This window comes from Onychostoma macrolepis, chromosome 01 (genome assembly GCF_012432095.1).
Source record: "Onychostoma macrolepis isolate SWU-2019 chromosome 01, ASM1243209v1, whole genome shotgun sequence".
Classification (NCBI taxonomy): domain Eukaryota; kingdom Metazoa; phylum Chordata; class Actinopteri; order Cypriniformes; family Cyprinidae; genus Onychostoma; species Onychostoma macrolepis.
In genome coordinates, this window is record NC_081155.1 from 46,974,139 (window position 1) to 46,990,333 (window position 16,195).

General features: G+C 38.6%; 1 protein-coding gene across 2 annotated transcripts; it reads left to right on the forward strand.

The window, feature by feature from the left end:
• The first annotated feature begins 746 nt into the window (after positions 1–746).
• LOC131537492 (cell surface A33 antigen-like) lies at positions 747–16,195 on the forward strand. Of its 2 annotated transcripts, none has more exons than XM_058771081.1 (9): positions 747–797; positions 2,350–2,507; positions 2,647–2,866; positions 4,631–4,795; positions 4,876–4,992; positions 8,326–8,489; positions 8,606–8,819; positions 11,819–11,896; positions 13,518–16,195. In XM_058771081.1, exons 1-8 carry the CDS (start codon positions 752–754, stop codon positions 11,875–11,877), a joined length of 1,143 nt encoding a protein of 380 aa, XP_058627064.1. In that variant the 5' UTR covers positions 747–751; the 3' UTR covers positions 11,878–11,896; positions 13,518–16,195. The 2 variants fall into 2 exon arrangements, with proteins under 2 accessions (XP_058627064.1, XP_058626992.1); XM_058771009.1 differs by having other exon boundaries at positions 11,819–11,873.

A 16,195-nucleotide genomic window follows, 5' to 3' on the forward strand; every position in this document is an offset into this window, starting at 1 on the left:
AACAGGACTCTCTGTCAAATCAGAGGGAACGGCAGGATCACCACACTCACTTGCACCCTTGTCAGTGACGTCACCAAATAAATCAGACAAAGAAACTCTGGCGTAAGGAGAGATCCAAGAGATCACAGACGTTATCAATTGGACAATCACTGGATGTCATGCCAGAGCCCCCGTCTCCCAACAAAGTATCGTCCTCCTCACTTTCCCGAGGTGGATTCACAGGAACAATCCTCGACACCTTTCCAGAATCCCATGTACGAAAAGGTTCCATGTTTACCACGTGAAACACTCCCATGTCCTTTCCCGTAGTCACATCAGCAAGTCTATCATTTACATCAGACAGCTTCTGAGCGACACGGTAATGAAAAATGGAAGTGAAAACTGTGGAAACCTCAAGATAGGCGCAGACGTCAGTTTATTACTCTTAGCTGCATGAAAAAACAAAACTTTAATTCAAATTCTGAATAGATTATATATATATAAAGCCAAATCTATTATCATATTATTACAGTTTCAACTGAGAGTGCTCTTGCTTTCGTTTGAGGGTGGTATTTACTGCATGAGAAAATGGACGTGTAGCGTGAGAGTGTGCACCTGACACAAGGCCCATAATTGTGGTCTCTGTGTGGCTTCTCAAATGCGAAACTGTGAGACACACAAGAGGAACAGGGTAAGATGAGACTCGACCACATTTCCTGGCGTCTCATTGGCTCAGGGAGTGAGTTTCAGTGTCTTCAACACCTTCACAGAGATGGCAGGAACGCTGGGAATATTTGAGATATGTCTGCTCTTCGCTGGTAAGTAAGCTTTAATCTGTTTGAATGTGAATGTGTGTGTTAATCATCAGTGTGTAGGTGAGCCACACCTCTGGATCCAGATCCAGCAGATCTTCAGACATTCACTTTCTATTCACGTTAAATGTTAAAGGCTTCTCTTTGTGAGCTTTGGTTAGGGGTGGCTGAGATGCAGCTATATGCACAACTGTATGGAGAGGTTCTCGAGACTCCAGAAGCTTCAAGTATACCTGCTTGCCGCTTAACACCTGGCCTTTTAATGAGATCACTTTGTTTGACAGAAACTTAATCTTTAATAAGCCATTATCTGAACGAGTTCTTCTGTGCTCTGAATCTTTCACAAATCTTATGATAGTTCGATAATCAGTTATCAAACTAGTGTCAAACTATTCAGTTTTTGCAAAATATTAGTTCTTCTATGCCTTTGGCAAAACATTGCACTGTTTGCATTTCATCTTCAGAAAGATCTTTCAACTTCCCCATATTACAAGAGAACTGTGACTTGCTTTAAGAAGGTTTTCCATATACCTAAGAAGACCAGACAAACTATTTAACAAACCTGTCGGAGACTGATACAAGTTATATAAAAAGATATGAGAAATAAAACACACTTTCTTTGAAAAAATAATATCTGAATGTTTATTTTACTGAAATCCTACTGAAATGTCACTTGCAAAATAATTCGCTCCGGTTTAAGACTGCACAGAAATCAATTCTGATTTGGACGATTGCGTATTTTATGGACACACTGAGAAAGATTTTAAAATATCAGATTTTCATTTGTACATCATCCCACAGCATGTAATTTCATGAAATGCCATTTTATAACTTAGTATTGCAACAAAACATGGTTGTTGCAAGGAAGTGAGTAACACTTGAAATATAATGTTAATTCAGTAATCGTCAGTTTCAACTGAAGCGAATGCTTCAAGATGTCATGGGTGTACTTTGTGAACCATGCTACCATGTGAAATCATTTTTGAAATGTCTTAAATATATTAGAACAGATAGTGAGGAAGCAACTCAGTGTAATAATTTTATCAACATTCATTAAAGGGGTGGGGATTATTAACATTAATAACATTTTTCAATGTTTTTGAAAGAAGGCACTTCTATTCACCAAAGCTGGATTTATTTAATCAAAACTACAGTACAAACATATTCTAAAATAATATTCAAACAATATTCTAAAATAACATTTCTGTGATCAAAGTAGAATTTTCAGCATCATTACTCCAGTCTTCAGTATCACATGATCTTCAGAAATCATTCCAATATGCTGATTTTCTGATCAATAAATATTTCATATTATTTTTTTTAATTCATTAAAGATTCCTAAAAACAATGTATCACAGTTCTTTTAAATTGTAATAATATTTCACAATACTACTGTTTTCCTATGTTTTTGATCAAATTAATGCAGCTTTGGTGAGTAGAAGAAACATCAACTTTTCATAAACATTAAAATAAAAAAATAAAAAAATCTGATAATGCAGTGTTAAATCCAAACTGTAGTTCATAAAGTGTTTTGTATTTACATTTTTGTATTTCACAGAATTTCACATGACTGCAGGCATGACTGTAAACATCCCAGATAAAGTATATAAGATTGCGAGAGGTGATAATGCGGTGATTCCCTGCATATTCACACCGAGTGCAACTATCTCATCAATAACATGGACGGCAGCTTCAGACGTGAAGGATGATCCAGAGGTAATAAAACAGACTCATTCATCACAGTTCAACTAAACTAAGAATCATTCAGTACAGAACAGTCCCTAACATCACTTGTGCTCGTGCTCATATGGAGCTGTATTAATGTTTTGTGATTGATTGTACTGTTTTTATACAGATTAACGTCGCTGCTTACTTCACTACCACAAATAAAATTACGGTATACAAGAGATATAAAGGCAGGGCAAACATAGTGGATGTGGATATGGTGAAAGGAAAAGCCAGCCTGAAGCTCCAGAGCGTCACCAGCGCCGACACGCGGGACTACGAGTGCAAAGTTCAGGATCCGGATGATGAGGAAGGCACTCTGTCTGACAAGGCCAGTCTCGTAGTCCTGGGTAAGACACGCCGCCATCCACAGAACCCTTCTGAGAGATGCTTATGAACATTCAGAGAACGATTGTACTGTCTCTGTCATCATCAGATCTCTTCAGTAATCAACACTCGTCCAGTGCAGATGAATACATGTGACCTGTGCTGGCAAAATGAGTCACAAAATGAGTTATTTATTATTTTTTATTTTCACATTCCCCATTAAAAGTGATGTCAAAATGATGCATGATTTGTTGAATCGGATGAAAAATGACTGAGCTACACCCATTTGAAGTCGAGAGTCAGCAAAGTCCATTTTAAGAAAAATCTAGTTAATTTTTATTTTTTTTATTATTATTATTGTCACGAATCTGGTCTGCACTTCCATTCACCCTCCACCAGAGGTCACTCGCTCATCACATGGACCTCACACCACACACCACATTGGACTCCAATTCCCATCATCCAACACTGATCACAGCTGTCACCAATCACTCATTGCATCAATCACACGCACACCTGATCCCACGCACACACTAATCACACACACTATTTCAACCCTGGACATTCTCTCCCTCGTGGCCGAGTATTGTATGCATTATCGCTGCCCTACAGAGCCCCGTTAGTTTCCTCGCCTCGCCTCGCTCGGATTGTGTTTTCCCCTGCCTGGGCTATAGCTAACGTTTTGGATTACCTCTCCTGTCTCGCCCCTTTGGATACTGTACGCCGATCGTCGACCCACGCTTGTCTCTGTTTACTCTTTGTCTCGCCCATGTTATACCTGTTTGCCACTGTTTGACCGTGCCTGTTATGACCACGTCTCTTGTAAATAAAAGTCTGCAGATGGATCCGCACGCCTCACGTCAGCCCTGTAACAATTATTACTACAATATTTATTTGTAAAGCAATTTTAAAACAACTATTTTAAAAGTTGACCAAAGTGCTGTACAGAATAGAATAAAAAACCTCAGAAATAAAATGAATAAAACAAGACTATCAAATTTAAAACAGTTTTCTAAAGGTTCCAAAGCAAAATCACCAGCAACGTTGCATCTTTTCCTCCAGCTCTTTTACTTAATAATAATTTCTGTATTAATTACTATATAGCTATATTTATTTTATATTTGTTATTTTAAATAAGAACAGAAAAAAACAGTATACAAATATAAGAAACGAATAATGCATTACCTTTTTCATTTTACATCTAAACAAAAGCATTCAAATAAGAAAAACAAATAATCCAATGTACAAATTAATTTAGTGTGTACATTACAAAAAAAATTATTATTAAAACTTCAAAAGCAGTTTAATTAAGAGCAGCGAGTGATTCACTCTTTTCTTTTATTGTTAGTTTAACATTAATGTGACAGACAGCCTATAAGACAGTGTAATGTACGGATCAAATGTTTTTCCCCAACAGTTCCCCAAACGTTCACTTATGACGTAACAGATTATGTTTGCGTGAATAATTAAATACTGTAATTCTTTGTGTATATTTATCAGGATCGTGCGCTGTCGGAAACGCCTTTGTGCAGGAGAAAAGGTACTCATCTCAGAAGATGTACAAATAAAGATCATTTTAGATGTTTGATTACTGGAGCATTGGGATCGCAAGACGAGGGCTTAATAAACAAATTTTTGTGAAAACCTCGAATTCGACTAAAATCAAAATTTTTCACTTCTTTTTGCATGCATCTCAAAATTAGCCTGTGCGCATTCACACTCATTTTGCCAGCACGGGTCATAAATGTGCATGCTTCGATGATGTGTGTGTTCTTGTTGTATTCCAGTGGCTCCATCAAAGCCCATCTGCAATGTTGTCGGGAAGACAGAATACTTCCAGAACATCGAGCTGACCTGCCGCTCTGAGGAGGGAACGCCGACACCGACCTACAAATGGCAAAGCTACAGCGTCAATAACGTCCCTCGACCGATGCCGCTCAAGGCCACTGATCGTACGTGTGTGACGCTGCTCAGATACATGCTGAAACCTTCTTCTCCTGCATCGCTGATCAGTGTGTCTTTCTCTCCTCAGAAAACGGGGCTTTGTTGCTCGTCAATATTTCCATGGACACTTCCGGCTACTACATCTGCACGTCCGCCAACGAAATCAGATCTGCGACGTGTAATGTGACCCTGGCCGTCATGCCACGTAAGAAACACTGCAGCTTTTCTCCAAGAACTGATCTATCGTAACCTCATGACCAGTGTTGGGCTCGTTACTCAAAAAATGTTATCTAAGAATTGCAAAATTAGTATTGCAAAAGAAAATGAAAGTATTGAGAAAATAAATATAATATTTTTGCAAACAAAAATAAAGAATTGCAAAAGAAAATGAAGTATTGCAAGAAAAAATAAGTTTTGCAAACAAAATAAAGTTTGGGTACACTTTTTATTTTTGTCACAAACCCTCTTGCTTCGACGTTCACATGGGTGCTTCCATGCTTTTGGGAAGTGGAACGATCCTCCTTCTCTGTTTAAAGGGGTCAGAATGGGCATTGTCTGTCGTCACCAGATTATCATGACAGATGCCTCCCTGACTGGTTGTTGCGCAGTCTTCGAGGGCAGACCAGCTTGTTGTGTTTGGAGGGGCGAGTTTCTCTCATGGCACATAAACCGCCTTGCATGTTGTCTTTCTAACCCTGGAGCATTTCCTTCTATTCTAGACGGGTTGTCGTGTTAAAGTCAGGCGGTTGTGTCTCATGTAAACCACCAGGGATGTTCGTAGTCATGCACCCTGAATAGGTTTGTGCCTCTTTTAGTCGCAGAACTCAGTGCCCCCTTTGGTTCTCCCTGTCTCACCCGGTGCCCCTGGGAATAGACGCTTTTGTTCTCCCTTGGCTGGTTCTGAGACTGTATGCACATGGTCAAACTGATACCTGCGGCTCTTTGCAGAGTGAGGAAATGCGGGATCAGACTCCTCGTTATGGCCATCCCAGATGTGCTTCTTAGAGTTCACTTCCCTGGTGGAGCAAACCCTGTGGGAGATTCTAATCAGGACAGACCTGCTTCTCAATACCAGGGCAGGATTTTACACCCTCATCCCAGGATTTGAAGGCTGTGGTTTGGCCGATCATTGGCAACCAGTAATAGCTCCTGATCTCAAGCATGTAGAGGATCTGCAGACCCTCTATGTGAGTGAGCATTGCATGGAGTTTGCCCTGGGTTTTGTTAGGTGTTTCTGCAAGCCAGGCCTGGTTACTTGGTTACCTGGTTAAGTCTTGTCCACGTCATTTCATTCTGAAGTGGTCATGCTTCATGCCTTCTGTTCTCCTCCCTTTGCTTCTTCTTCAGAGGAAAGGCTTCATCTACTTTGCCCTGTTGGCTGGTACGGATTAATGCACGGGCCAACTGGTCATGTGCCCAGGGCACCAGACAAGAGGGGGGCCCAGTCAATTGAGCCAATTGGATTTTGGATGCAGCTTCCAAAAGACAAAAAAATATCAGAATAATATTTTTCCTATTTGATACGATCACACCCAGTGTGATTAGAACATTATGTGTGGCACAGCATCAGCTGTCAAATTTAAATCCACGTTCGGCCTTTGGCTTGAGACAGACGCGTTTTTACAGTGCTGCATCTTATAACCAATCACACTTGATTCTGTTGAGCATATGAATGCAGTTGCCAATCAGAGACATTCAGATGAGTCATCTCTAAAATGCCGGTGTTTTGTTCAGTGCCGCGCTTGTTGACTGAATTCTGCTCTCTGGCAAATTCTCTTATCAGAAACCACAAAGTGCAGATGTGCCTATGCTGTCAGATGGTGATGAAACAGATGAGTTTTCAGCTGTCGCTTGAAAATTGTCAGGGAATCAGCATTCCAGATAGGCGTAGGAAGATCATTCCACCAGCCAGGAACGGTGAACCAAAATGTTCTGGAAAGTAATTTTGTGCCTCTCTGTGATTGTACCATGAGGCGTCACTCATTTGCAGATCTCAGGCATCTGGAAGGGATGTAGATTTGTAATGGTGAGTGAAAGTAGGTGGGTGCTGAGCATGTGGCTGTTCTATACACAAACATGTCTTGAACTTGATGCGAGCCGCAACCGGTAGCCAGTGATGGGAGATAAAGAGAGGTGTAACATGGGCTCTTTTGGGCTCATTGAAGACCAGTCGTGCCACTGCATTCAATCATCTGTAAAGGTTTGAATGTGCATGATGGAAGTCCAGCCAGAAGAGCATTACAGTAGTCCAGCCTATCCCTATCCAGTAGTCATAGAAATGACACGGGTCTGGACAAGAAGTTGTGTAGCATGCTCCATTAGGAAGGGCCTGATCTATCTGATGTTGTGCAATGCAAACCTGCAAGATCGAGCAGTCTTTGCAATGTGCTCTTTGAAAGTCAAGTGGTCATCAAAGATTACACCAAGATTTCTGGCGGAACTTGATGGGGTAATTGTTGATGACCTAGCTGGATGGTGAAATCATGCTGTAGAGTTGGAGTGGCAGGGAAGACAAGGAGCTCAGTCTTCAGTCTCAGCCAGGTTGAGCTGTAGGTGATGTACTTTCATCCATGCCGAGATGTCCGCCAGGCAGCCTGAGATCCGTGCAGCTACCGTTGAAAGCTCATCTGGTTGAAAAGAGAGATAGAGCTGTGTGTCATCAGCATAGCAGTGGTAGGAGAAGCCATGTGCCTGTATGATGGGACCCAGTGATGTAGTGTATGTGGAGAAGAGGAGGGGTCCAAGAACTGATCCCTGAGGAACCCCAGTGACCAGTGTATGTGCTTTGGTTACCTCCCCTTCCCCAGGCCACCCTGAAAGACCTACCAGTGAGATAGGATTCAAACCAGCTGTCGTGGCTGCTGTGTCACATGACAAGCATGAACACGATTTCAACCGAGGGGGCTTTTATTTGGTCTGCGCCCAGAGCACAGCTGTGTCATAATCCGTCCCTGTCTGTTGGGTTTTATGTGGACTGCTCTGGCCAATGAAGCCAGGTCGGTCACACTGCACAGCTCCTTAAAAGCAGAGGGATCTGGGTCAGACTTGTCCATGGTGTGGAGAAATTTGGCCTGAAAACCTGGAGGAATCAACTTTTCAAGAAAACCGCACTTCTGCAAATTTGAGCAAAAATACAGTAAAAACAGGAATATTCTAAAATATATTACAATTTAAAATGACTGTTTTCTATGTGAATATATTATAAAATGTAATTTATTTCTGTGATCAATGCTGAATTTTCAGCATCATTACTTCAGTGTCACATGATCCTTCAGAAATCATTCTAAAATGCTGAAGAAACATTTCTTATTACTTTCTTTCAATTCATCAAAGAATCTTAAAAACAATGTATCATAGCTCTTTTTAATATTTCACAATATTACTGTTTTCCTGTGTTTTTGATCCAATAAATGCAGCCTTGGTGAGCAGAAGACACTTCTTTCAACAACATTAAAATAAAAAAAAGTCAGACAATTCAGTGTAAATGCAAACTGTAGTTCATGAAGTGTTTTGTATTCACATTTTTTGTGTTTCACAGAGGTTCACATGACTTCGGGCATGACTGTAGACATCCCAGATAAAGTATATAAGATTGCGAGGGGTGATAATGTGATGATACCCTGCAGATTCACACCTCCAGCTCCAGGTGCGTCTGTCATTATATCATGGGCAGCAGCTCCAGACGTGCAGGGTGATGCAGAGGTAATAAATCAGACACATTCATCACAGTTTCATTCAGTACAGCACAATCACAATCACTGGTATCATGCTAATATTGAGGTGTGTTAATGTTTTGTGATCGTACTGTTTTTTCACAGATTAGCATCGTCACTTACTTCAATCCCATTACAATTACGGTAAAAAAGAAATATAAAGGCAGGGCAAGCCTGTTGCACGATGTCGCGAGAGGAACAGCCAACCTGCAGCTCCAGAGCGTCACCAGCGCCGACACCCGAGTTTACCAGTGCAGAGTTGAGGTTGTGGGTGATGAGGAGGGCAGTGCGTCTGACACGGCCAAACTCATAGTCCTGGGTAAGACATGCCGCCATCTGCTGAACCCTTCAGAGAGCGATGTATGGGTCATTCTGTGTCAAATCAACCAAATTTCAGAATCTTCCCTGGCTCAAATGTTTGATTTTGTTCAATTCTTTTTCAGAAGTGTGACAAACATAATGATGATAAAGGCCAAAATATTAAATATCATGGATGAATATTTACTGAATAATCCACTTCTTTGTACAGGGAAGTCAAAATTAAAAAAAATTTCCTGAAATTTGGAGGCGAATTGACTTTTGGCATCTTCAGTTTTAAGGCTAAGGTGGCCATATGTGCCATTTATACGGGACACATCCTGGCCAGGATTTTTATATTGCCTAAAACATCCACAGTAGTTTGACCAATAACATGCAGGTATTGTACATAATCGACCAATCGTGGCGCGTGAGAAGGTGAGATCTCTAGAGAACAATCAAAGTGATGCAAATACGAGCACGTGTTTGTTTGTTCGTTCACTCGACTTGAAGCTTCACTGCGCGCTGATCGTTGTATGACATCAAAGTACAGCGAGAGCGATTTGAAAGCATAAGGAGCCGTCTGCTCTCTATAGCTCTCATGAATGTCATACAATCATCGATCTGCACAGTGCAAACAGCCAAAACCTGGATATTTTAGGTAATATAGAAATCCTGGCAAGGGCGCGTCCTGTGGCTTGAAAATGGCTTGAATGGTCACCCTATATATATGGCTCAATTCCAATGATACTGGGATCTCAATATGGCTCCATCTGTAAATTGTTCAATTGTACACATTTTCAGTGTTCAAAAACCAAATGTGGGTGTCACAATCAGCGGTGGAGGTAACGAGTTACAACTACTCGCATTACTGTAATTAAGTAGTTTTTCGGGCACTTGTACTTTCATGACAAAATGTTTAAGTCTGTAATTTTACTCGTACTTGAGTACATGAATCAAAGAAATCTACTTCGCTACTTTTAAAATTTTAAAATTGTGATATTTCTCGTCGAGGTCAAAAGCTGTCTCGTGATATCGGCATGATGTGGTCTGAGGGTGAAATTAGCATAGAAAATGATTTGTTGCGCAACAGAGAACAGAACAGTCTCTGACACAGAACTGTCGCCAGAACATATAAAACAAGAGGCCATTTCGTTTTGATAGGGGGCACACTTTCTATGATCAGACATTCACCAAAACAATAATAACACATATTGTAACTGAAATAGACCAAATTCTATATTAAAACAAAACACCAAAACAAAATCATTCAACCTACAACAATTAGATAAATTAATTAACTACACAAAAACTCATTTTACATTATTATTTACATTACACTTTGTAAACATGAGTCACAAAAGCTTTTCAGTTCCACCAACAACACAATAATAATAAAAACAACACTCACCGCATAGCAATAAATATAGCACATAGCATTAAAGCGCACTCGCCATTAAAAAAGTTGAAGGTGGCGGGTCTCTGCGTGAAATTTCCTGAGAACTTTGTCTTTCCACTCATTGAGGCACTTGCGTGTTTGGTCCTTTTCGAAAACGAGCTGAATGAGCTGGGCCATGAGTGTGTGGCGCATAGATCGAGCGTGGTCAGTGAATACATTCCTCAAAGCTGAAAATGAATTTTCACACATTTTGGTTGAAGCGTTAATCCGATCTTCACAGCTGTCAGAACACTAGGCATTGCATCCATTATTTTGTGGAACTTTAAAAGGAGTTTTCTGTGTTGTCTTTTTTTCTGATATGGGGATGTCAATGCAGTTCCATGTCCAGATTGTTCAATATTACCCATGTTCATTGGTCAAAAACCAAATGTGGGTCTCTTTGCATACAACCGAGACTTATTGTATTTAAAGTGGAATATCTGAATAACAAATGATGTTGAAACTAGAATTGTAGCTTGTTTCCCTCTATCAAAACGATTGCATAGAACAGACCTGTCTGAGTGCTACAAATAATCAAGCTTAGGAGCATTAACTCGCTCTCAGTCTGTTCATAAGATTCTACATTTGAATCAGTTTCAGGGTTAATCCTAGTTCTAACAAAACACATAGATGATCTGTTTTGGCAAAGAAAGCAAAACATCAGATAGTAATTCAGAGTGATAATTTCCACCAATGCACAGAACGGGTTTTGCCATCTCGTGTCTGCATCTGTGTATTGTTCTGCAACCACACAGCCTCACCACTTTCATTAGAAGCTTTTGGCAGTCAGACTCTTATTACATTTGTATCCATTGGATTTGGTGTTATGTAAATGTAATATACTTAAATCAATGTGCATGTTTCTATTTCACAAACAGTTTGCTTTATCAGCAATCAAGTCACAGTTAAACTTAAACGACTAAACCATGCGTATTAGGGTGGCCCTTATTTTTGGACTTTTGAAATCTTCTGCTCTCATCCTCCCAGTCAACTCGCCTTAATGAGAAATGGAAACAAACCAAATTTCGCTGAGATTGGACTACATTTGGGGTGTCCTCAGCAAAGTTGAAATTCTGACCATAATAGCATGTAATTACTGTAATAACAGCATTCTCTGACCAGTTGCTTTCAAAATGTGTTACTTTTTTATTACGTTAATAGTACTGTTTTTAACATTTATATTTTTGGCACACAATGTAGAGCATACAACTATACATTTTAAAATATTTGTTCTTTAATAAATTATCCCACAACTGCAATACGTACCAAACTGTGAGAAACTTGATCGGTTACACCACTAGTCAACTTTCTTGATTGGATAGACACAAAATCACATTTGGTTTTTGATCATTGACAATGGGTAAGATTTGAGATCCCAAAATCTCTGGGACTGAACCATACAGGTATAATAGTTTATTAATAATATCCATTTCTGGTAATCCCAGGATGCTCATGCATGTTTGTTTATGCATTTATAATAACCTATAGTCATCGTGGTAACTTGGCATGAAAAGTCACACAAGAGACTGGACTATGGAGCATGGACTATGTTCGTTTATCTAATAACTATTCTTATATTGCAGGATTGAATGAGCACGACACGACTATCCCTCAGGACAAAATGTTGTTCTGCACCAGGTAATGCCCACTTTCTCACCCAGGTAAAAGAGAAGTACTCTTGAATGTATTAAAAATGTACTTGAAATTTAGATATATTTATAGTAGTATATAGTATATATATTCATTTTTAGTATATAGTACAACTGAACTCCTAACTTGCTTACTTGAAGTGCATTAAAAGTATTGCATTTTAATATATATTTTTTTAAAGTATACTAGAAGTGCTTTGGTTATAAATATATGCTTAGTTATACGCTTTTAAGAATTATGCTAAAACACATTCATACTTTCTAGAGTACAGTATTTAGAGTATTTACACTATTTAGAGTATTTACAAAAAAACATACTTATTTTACTCTTACTTAAAGTATATTTTATGTTTACTTTGTGTAAGAAAATAAAATGATTCTTTTTGTGGGTTTAAACTAGTACATGTATCCTATTTATAAACCATATATAGACCTACTGCAATATATTTTAAAAATGTATTAGTGCTGTCAATTGATTTAAAAAATAATAACTATTAATCACATTTTTTTCTGAAATTAATCGCTATTAATCCCAACTATCATTAAAGTTTTTAAATATATTTTCGTACTTTCATCCATTATAATAAATGTCATATTTAGCTTCCTGTGCCCTTCAACAAGTAGAAAATACGATTGACTAAAGTTATCAAACACTGAATTCTAGGGAGACAGTGCTGGTGCTCCAGGACAGTTTCAGAGACATGTTCTTAAACGTGACTCGTGTATTACTTATACTTGCATGTATGCACAGTTTTAATGCAGCTTTAATCGCCTTTTTGGTAACTTCATGACTTATCTGATGACCTAACTACGACATTGCATGCTTGTAGTTTAATTTGCGCTTTAATATGAAGTTATATACAGTGTTTGCCACTTCATTTGTGTGTGCAATTGAAGAGCACATGCTGACAGGACAAGAAAATTCTGTCGTTCTATTGAAGCTCCTCGTCACCTGTATGTTTTCCGCGCTTGATTGACTCTCGTCTGGCACTGAGGCGAAGCTGAAGTGTGTGTCTGAAAGTGTCCCATTTGATGTGGTCGTAAAAACGTTCTGCGTCTAAATAAACACAATTCTTTTCAAGAAAAAAAGAGACAGAAGCAGCAGTTGTGAGTGGGGTGGCCAACCATAGCTCCACCCCTGCGTTAATTACGTTAAATCTTTTTAATGTGTTAACCTAAAAAAAAAAACATTAATCATATGCTAACGCACTAATTTTGACAGCATTAATATTTATGTAATGAACATGGGCTTCAGCTTGCTCTTCAAAATAAATATATCTTGAAAAACTGATCATTTAGCACAGAGAAAACTGCAGATTGCTGATTTATGCTCATTATCATTTATGATGCAGTTATTGGATGTGTAATGTTAGGCGATGCTAATCCATCCGTGCTAGCTCTAATTACTTATCTGTCAATGGTAATCATGTTTGTATTGTTTTAATGATTCATGTTGATAAATAATGATAGTAAATGCGATTGAAGATTTTATTGTGAGTGATATAATGCAAGTCAATATGCTGTTATGTCATGTTATGCATCATTATGTTTTTGTACCTATAGTTGTAAGTGAATAATGATCATTTGTAATGGTGGTTGCTGTTATTAGACTACTGCTCTTTGTTTGTTGCAGATAAACCACAATCACACCATCCACGTCTACGTCAGCTGATATGCACCCACCTATGAGCCAAGCCCACTCTGGTGAAGACGGCACTCACTGACTGGACCTCAAGTTCTTTCACTGAATGTGCTTAACCTGCTGACCCATCATATCATTCTCATTCATGTTATTCATTATTGTTGCTCTCCCTGCTCATTCATGACAGGCTACATGGATGGGCAGGGAATTTTTGCACAGAACAGAACCATACCACCAAACCAAAACTTTATGCTAAGTATCTATCTTTTGACGATAGTGGTCCTGACAGAAATACAGTTCTCGAAACAAAGACACGTTTCTCAAAACTTTTAACACATTCCACATGCTTACACACATGCTCCAATTTGCTCAGTGTTTTCTGCAAAACTCTACACAATAACAGCATCATTTTGCACAGGTTTAACCATGTTCTCATTCAGAAAACACAAACACACAATATAACTACCTCAAGCATCAAAAACTGATGACAGCAGTCAGAATCTCAGGATGATATGAACAAGAGGTGATTATGTGTTTTGGAAAATGAATCATGGCAGTGGGAGACAAAGAGAAATAGGAGGAGAAAAGAAAAATGAAGGGGATGAGGTCAAAGGTCGTTTGTTCCTGATGAAATACAAAGCACTACAGTTGACCACGTTCTTCTGCATGGACTGACCGTCAGGGAAGATGGTCTACAGGCTCATCTACAAGGTTTCAATACTACTGACACACACAATATAATTACAGCACATAGCAGCAGTACTTCAGATGAGACAACTTTCATTTTTCTATGTACAGTACATATTGTAGCACATGTTGTACACCCTCAAACTCATTACTGTTGAATTGATTTGTAGCCAAGTAGTACCGTGTGTAATTTTGAGATTGTGTTTATAGTTGTGAGAAAATGGTGAATTGTTTCATGAACTGTGTGTTAGCAATCGAGAAAAACTGTAATACAATGAGCTGGGCTTACACGATTTTCAGTCATGGACAATTTGTTTTTTATTATCTGATTTTCTTTCTCACACTTTATTCAACCTGTGAATGATAAGCAGGTAACGCTTTAGATTGCAAACCACAACATACTGCGTAAGTGAACAGAATGTACAGTTTTACAGAATTTACAACTTTTTTGTAATTATAGTGTACCTATTCAGTACCTCCGTGTAGGTATAAGGGAATAATATGCGAAGTTTGGGGAATAAAGGGGTAATAACCTGTAAAATTACAAATTATTTCTACTTTAAGCATTTTGAAACTAAGCGGTACCTATTGTTATATATCGTGGTATGTATGACCTAACAACAATCTTATATTTGCAAGCGATTTAGCAAAAACATACACTGTGTAGGCCTACTTTTTAAACATGCCGGGTTATTTCTTATTGCTTACACACTTTTTGCAGAATTTGGCTCATTATGTCAAAACTCTACACACAAGCCAATCAGACATAGCACTTAGAGATTACAGTTTTTTTCAACTGCTTACACACAAAATCTTTACTTGTCACACAGTTTCTGAAAGCTGACACTCAAACAGCAGAAGCACACACCAAATCTGCAAAACCTTACACTAATTCTCAGACTTTGACTCAGTTTTCAATTTCAGAAAACACTTTTTGCAAAACACAACACACAATTCTCGATGTAACACACACAAATCTAACAGGAAGTATCTTGATTTCCTTTTTCAAACACAACCATTTAAAATGCCACACTAATTCATCAGCGCTTCACACTAACTCCTCACATGCACAAACACTCACTGCTTTATTTAATACCAAGCAGTCATGGCTTTAGAATAGGCCTGTAAATAGGCCACAGGTCAAGTTATACAGTTTTTCTTGCTTCGTCGCTTTGATGCATTTCTCAGATAAAAAATGAAATTCTCAAAACTACTTTGTTCAACCTCCACATCATCGAGTCACTTGTGCACATCATGAAAGCAGTTTCTCATTCTTCTGAACAAGTTGCGATTCCTTTGGTTCATTCATGCAGCTGATCGTCTGCGGTTTCCTACATTATCAGCTGCTAATGTCATGTTGCTCAAAATGTATAGTTCTCTGTGCAGGTCAGACCGCTAGTACCAGAGTCTCTTTCAATCAATATCACACATACAGTAGTGTAAATTTGTACTTTTGAAATGGATATATGGCATACAAAAGAAGTGCATTTCAATACAGTAACTGTCATCCAAACTGCTGTCATAGTTTACATCAGGTAATACTTACAGAGTGCAGTGTTATTTTGACAACAGGACTAAGCATTTTGACGATCTTGTTTGTGAACAATGACACAAGGACTTTTTGTTCTGATGGCACTAATATGTTCATTGACATAAATACTTACTTTTGAGAGATGAACTAAAGATTTTGAGTAAGTGACAGGCTTTTGCAGGTAATCCATTGTGTGGTGCTGTTTGTATGAATTGTTTTGAGAAATGCACACACTTCTTTGCTGGTATTACAGTAAGGATAATTCGAGAAATGCACCAAAGTGACGAAGAAAAACTGTAGGTTTTGAACAATGGATGCAAACAATGTATTTCCTTCTTTCTTACTGTTTAATACCGTATTCAGAACCACGAATGCTTACAGTTAAAAAAAAAAAAGAAAAAGAGTTTGTTTTCAATCTTACGTTCATGTTTACCATGAATTTCTCATGGAA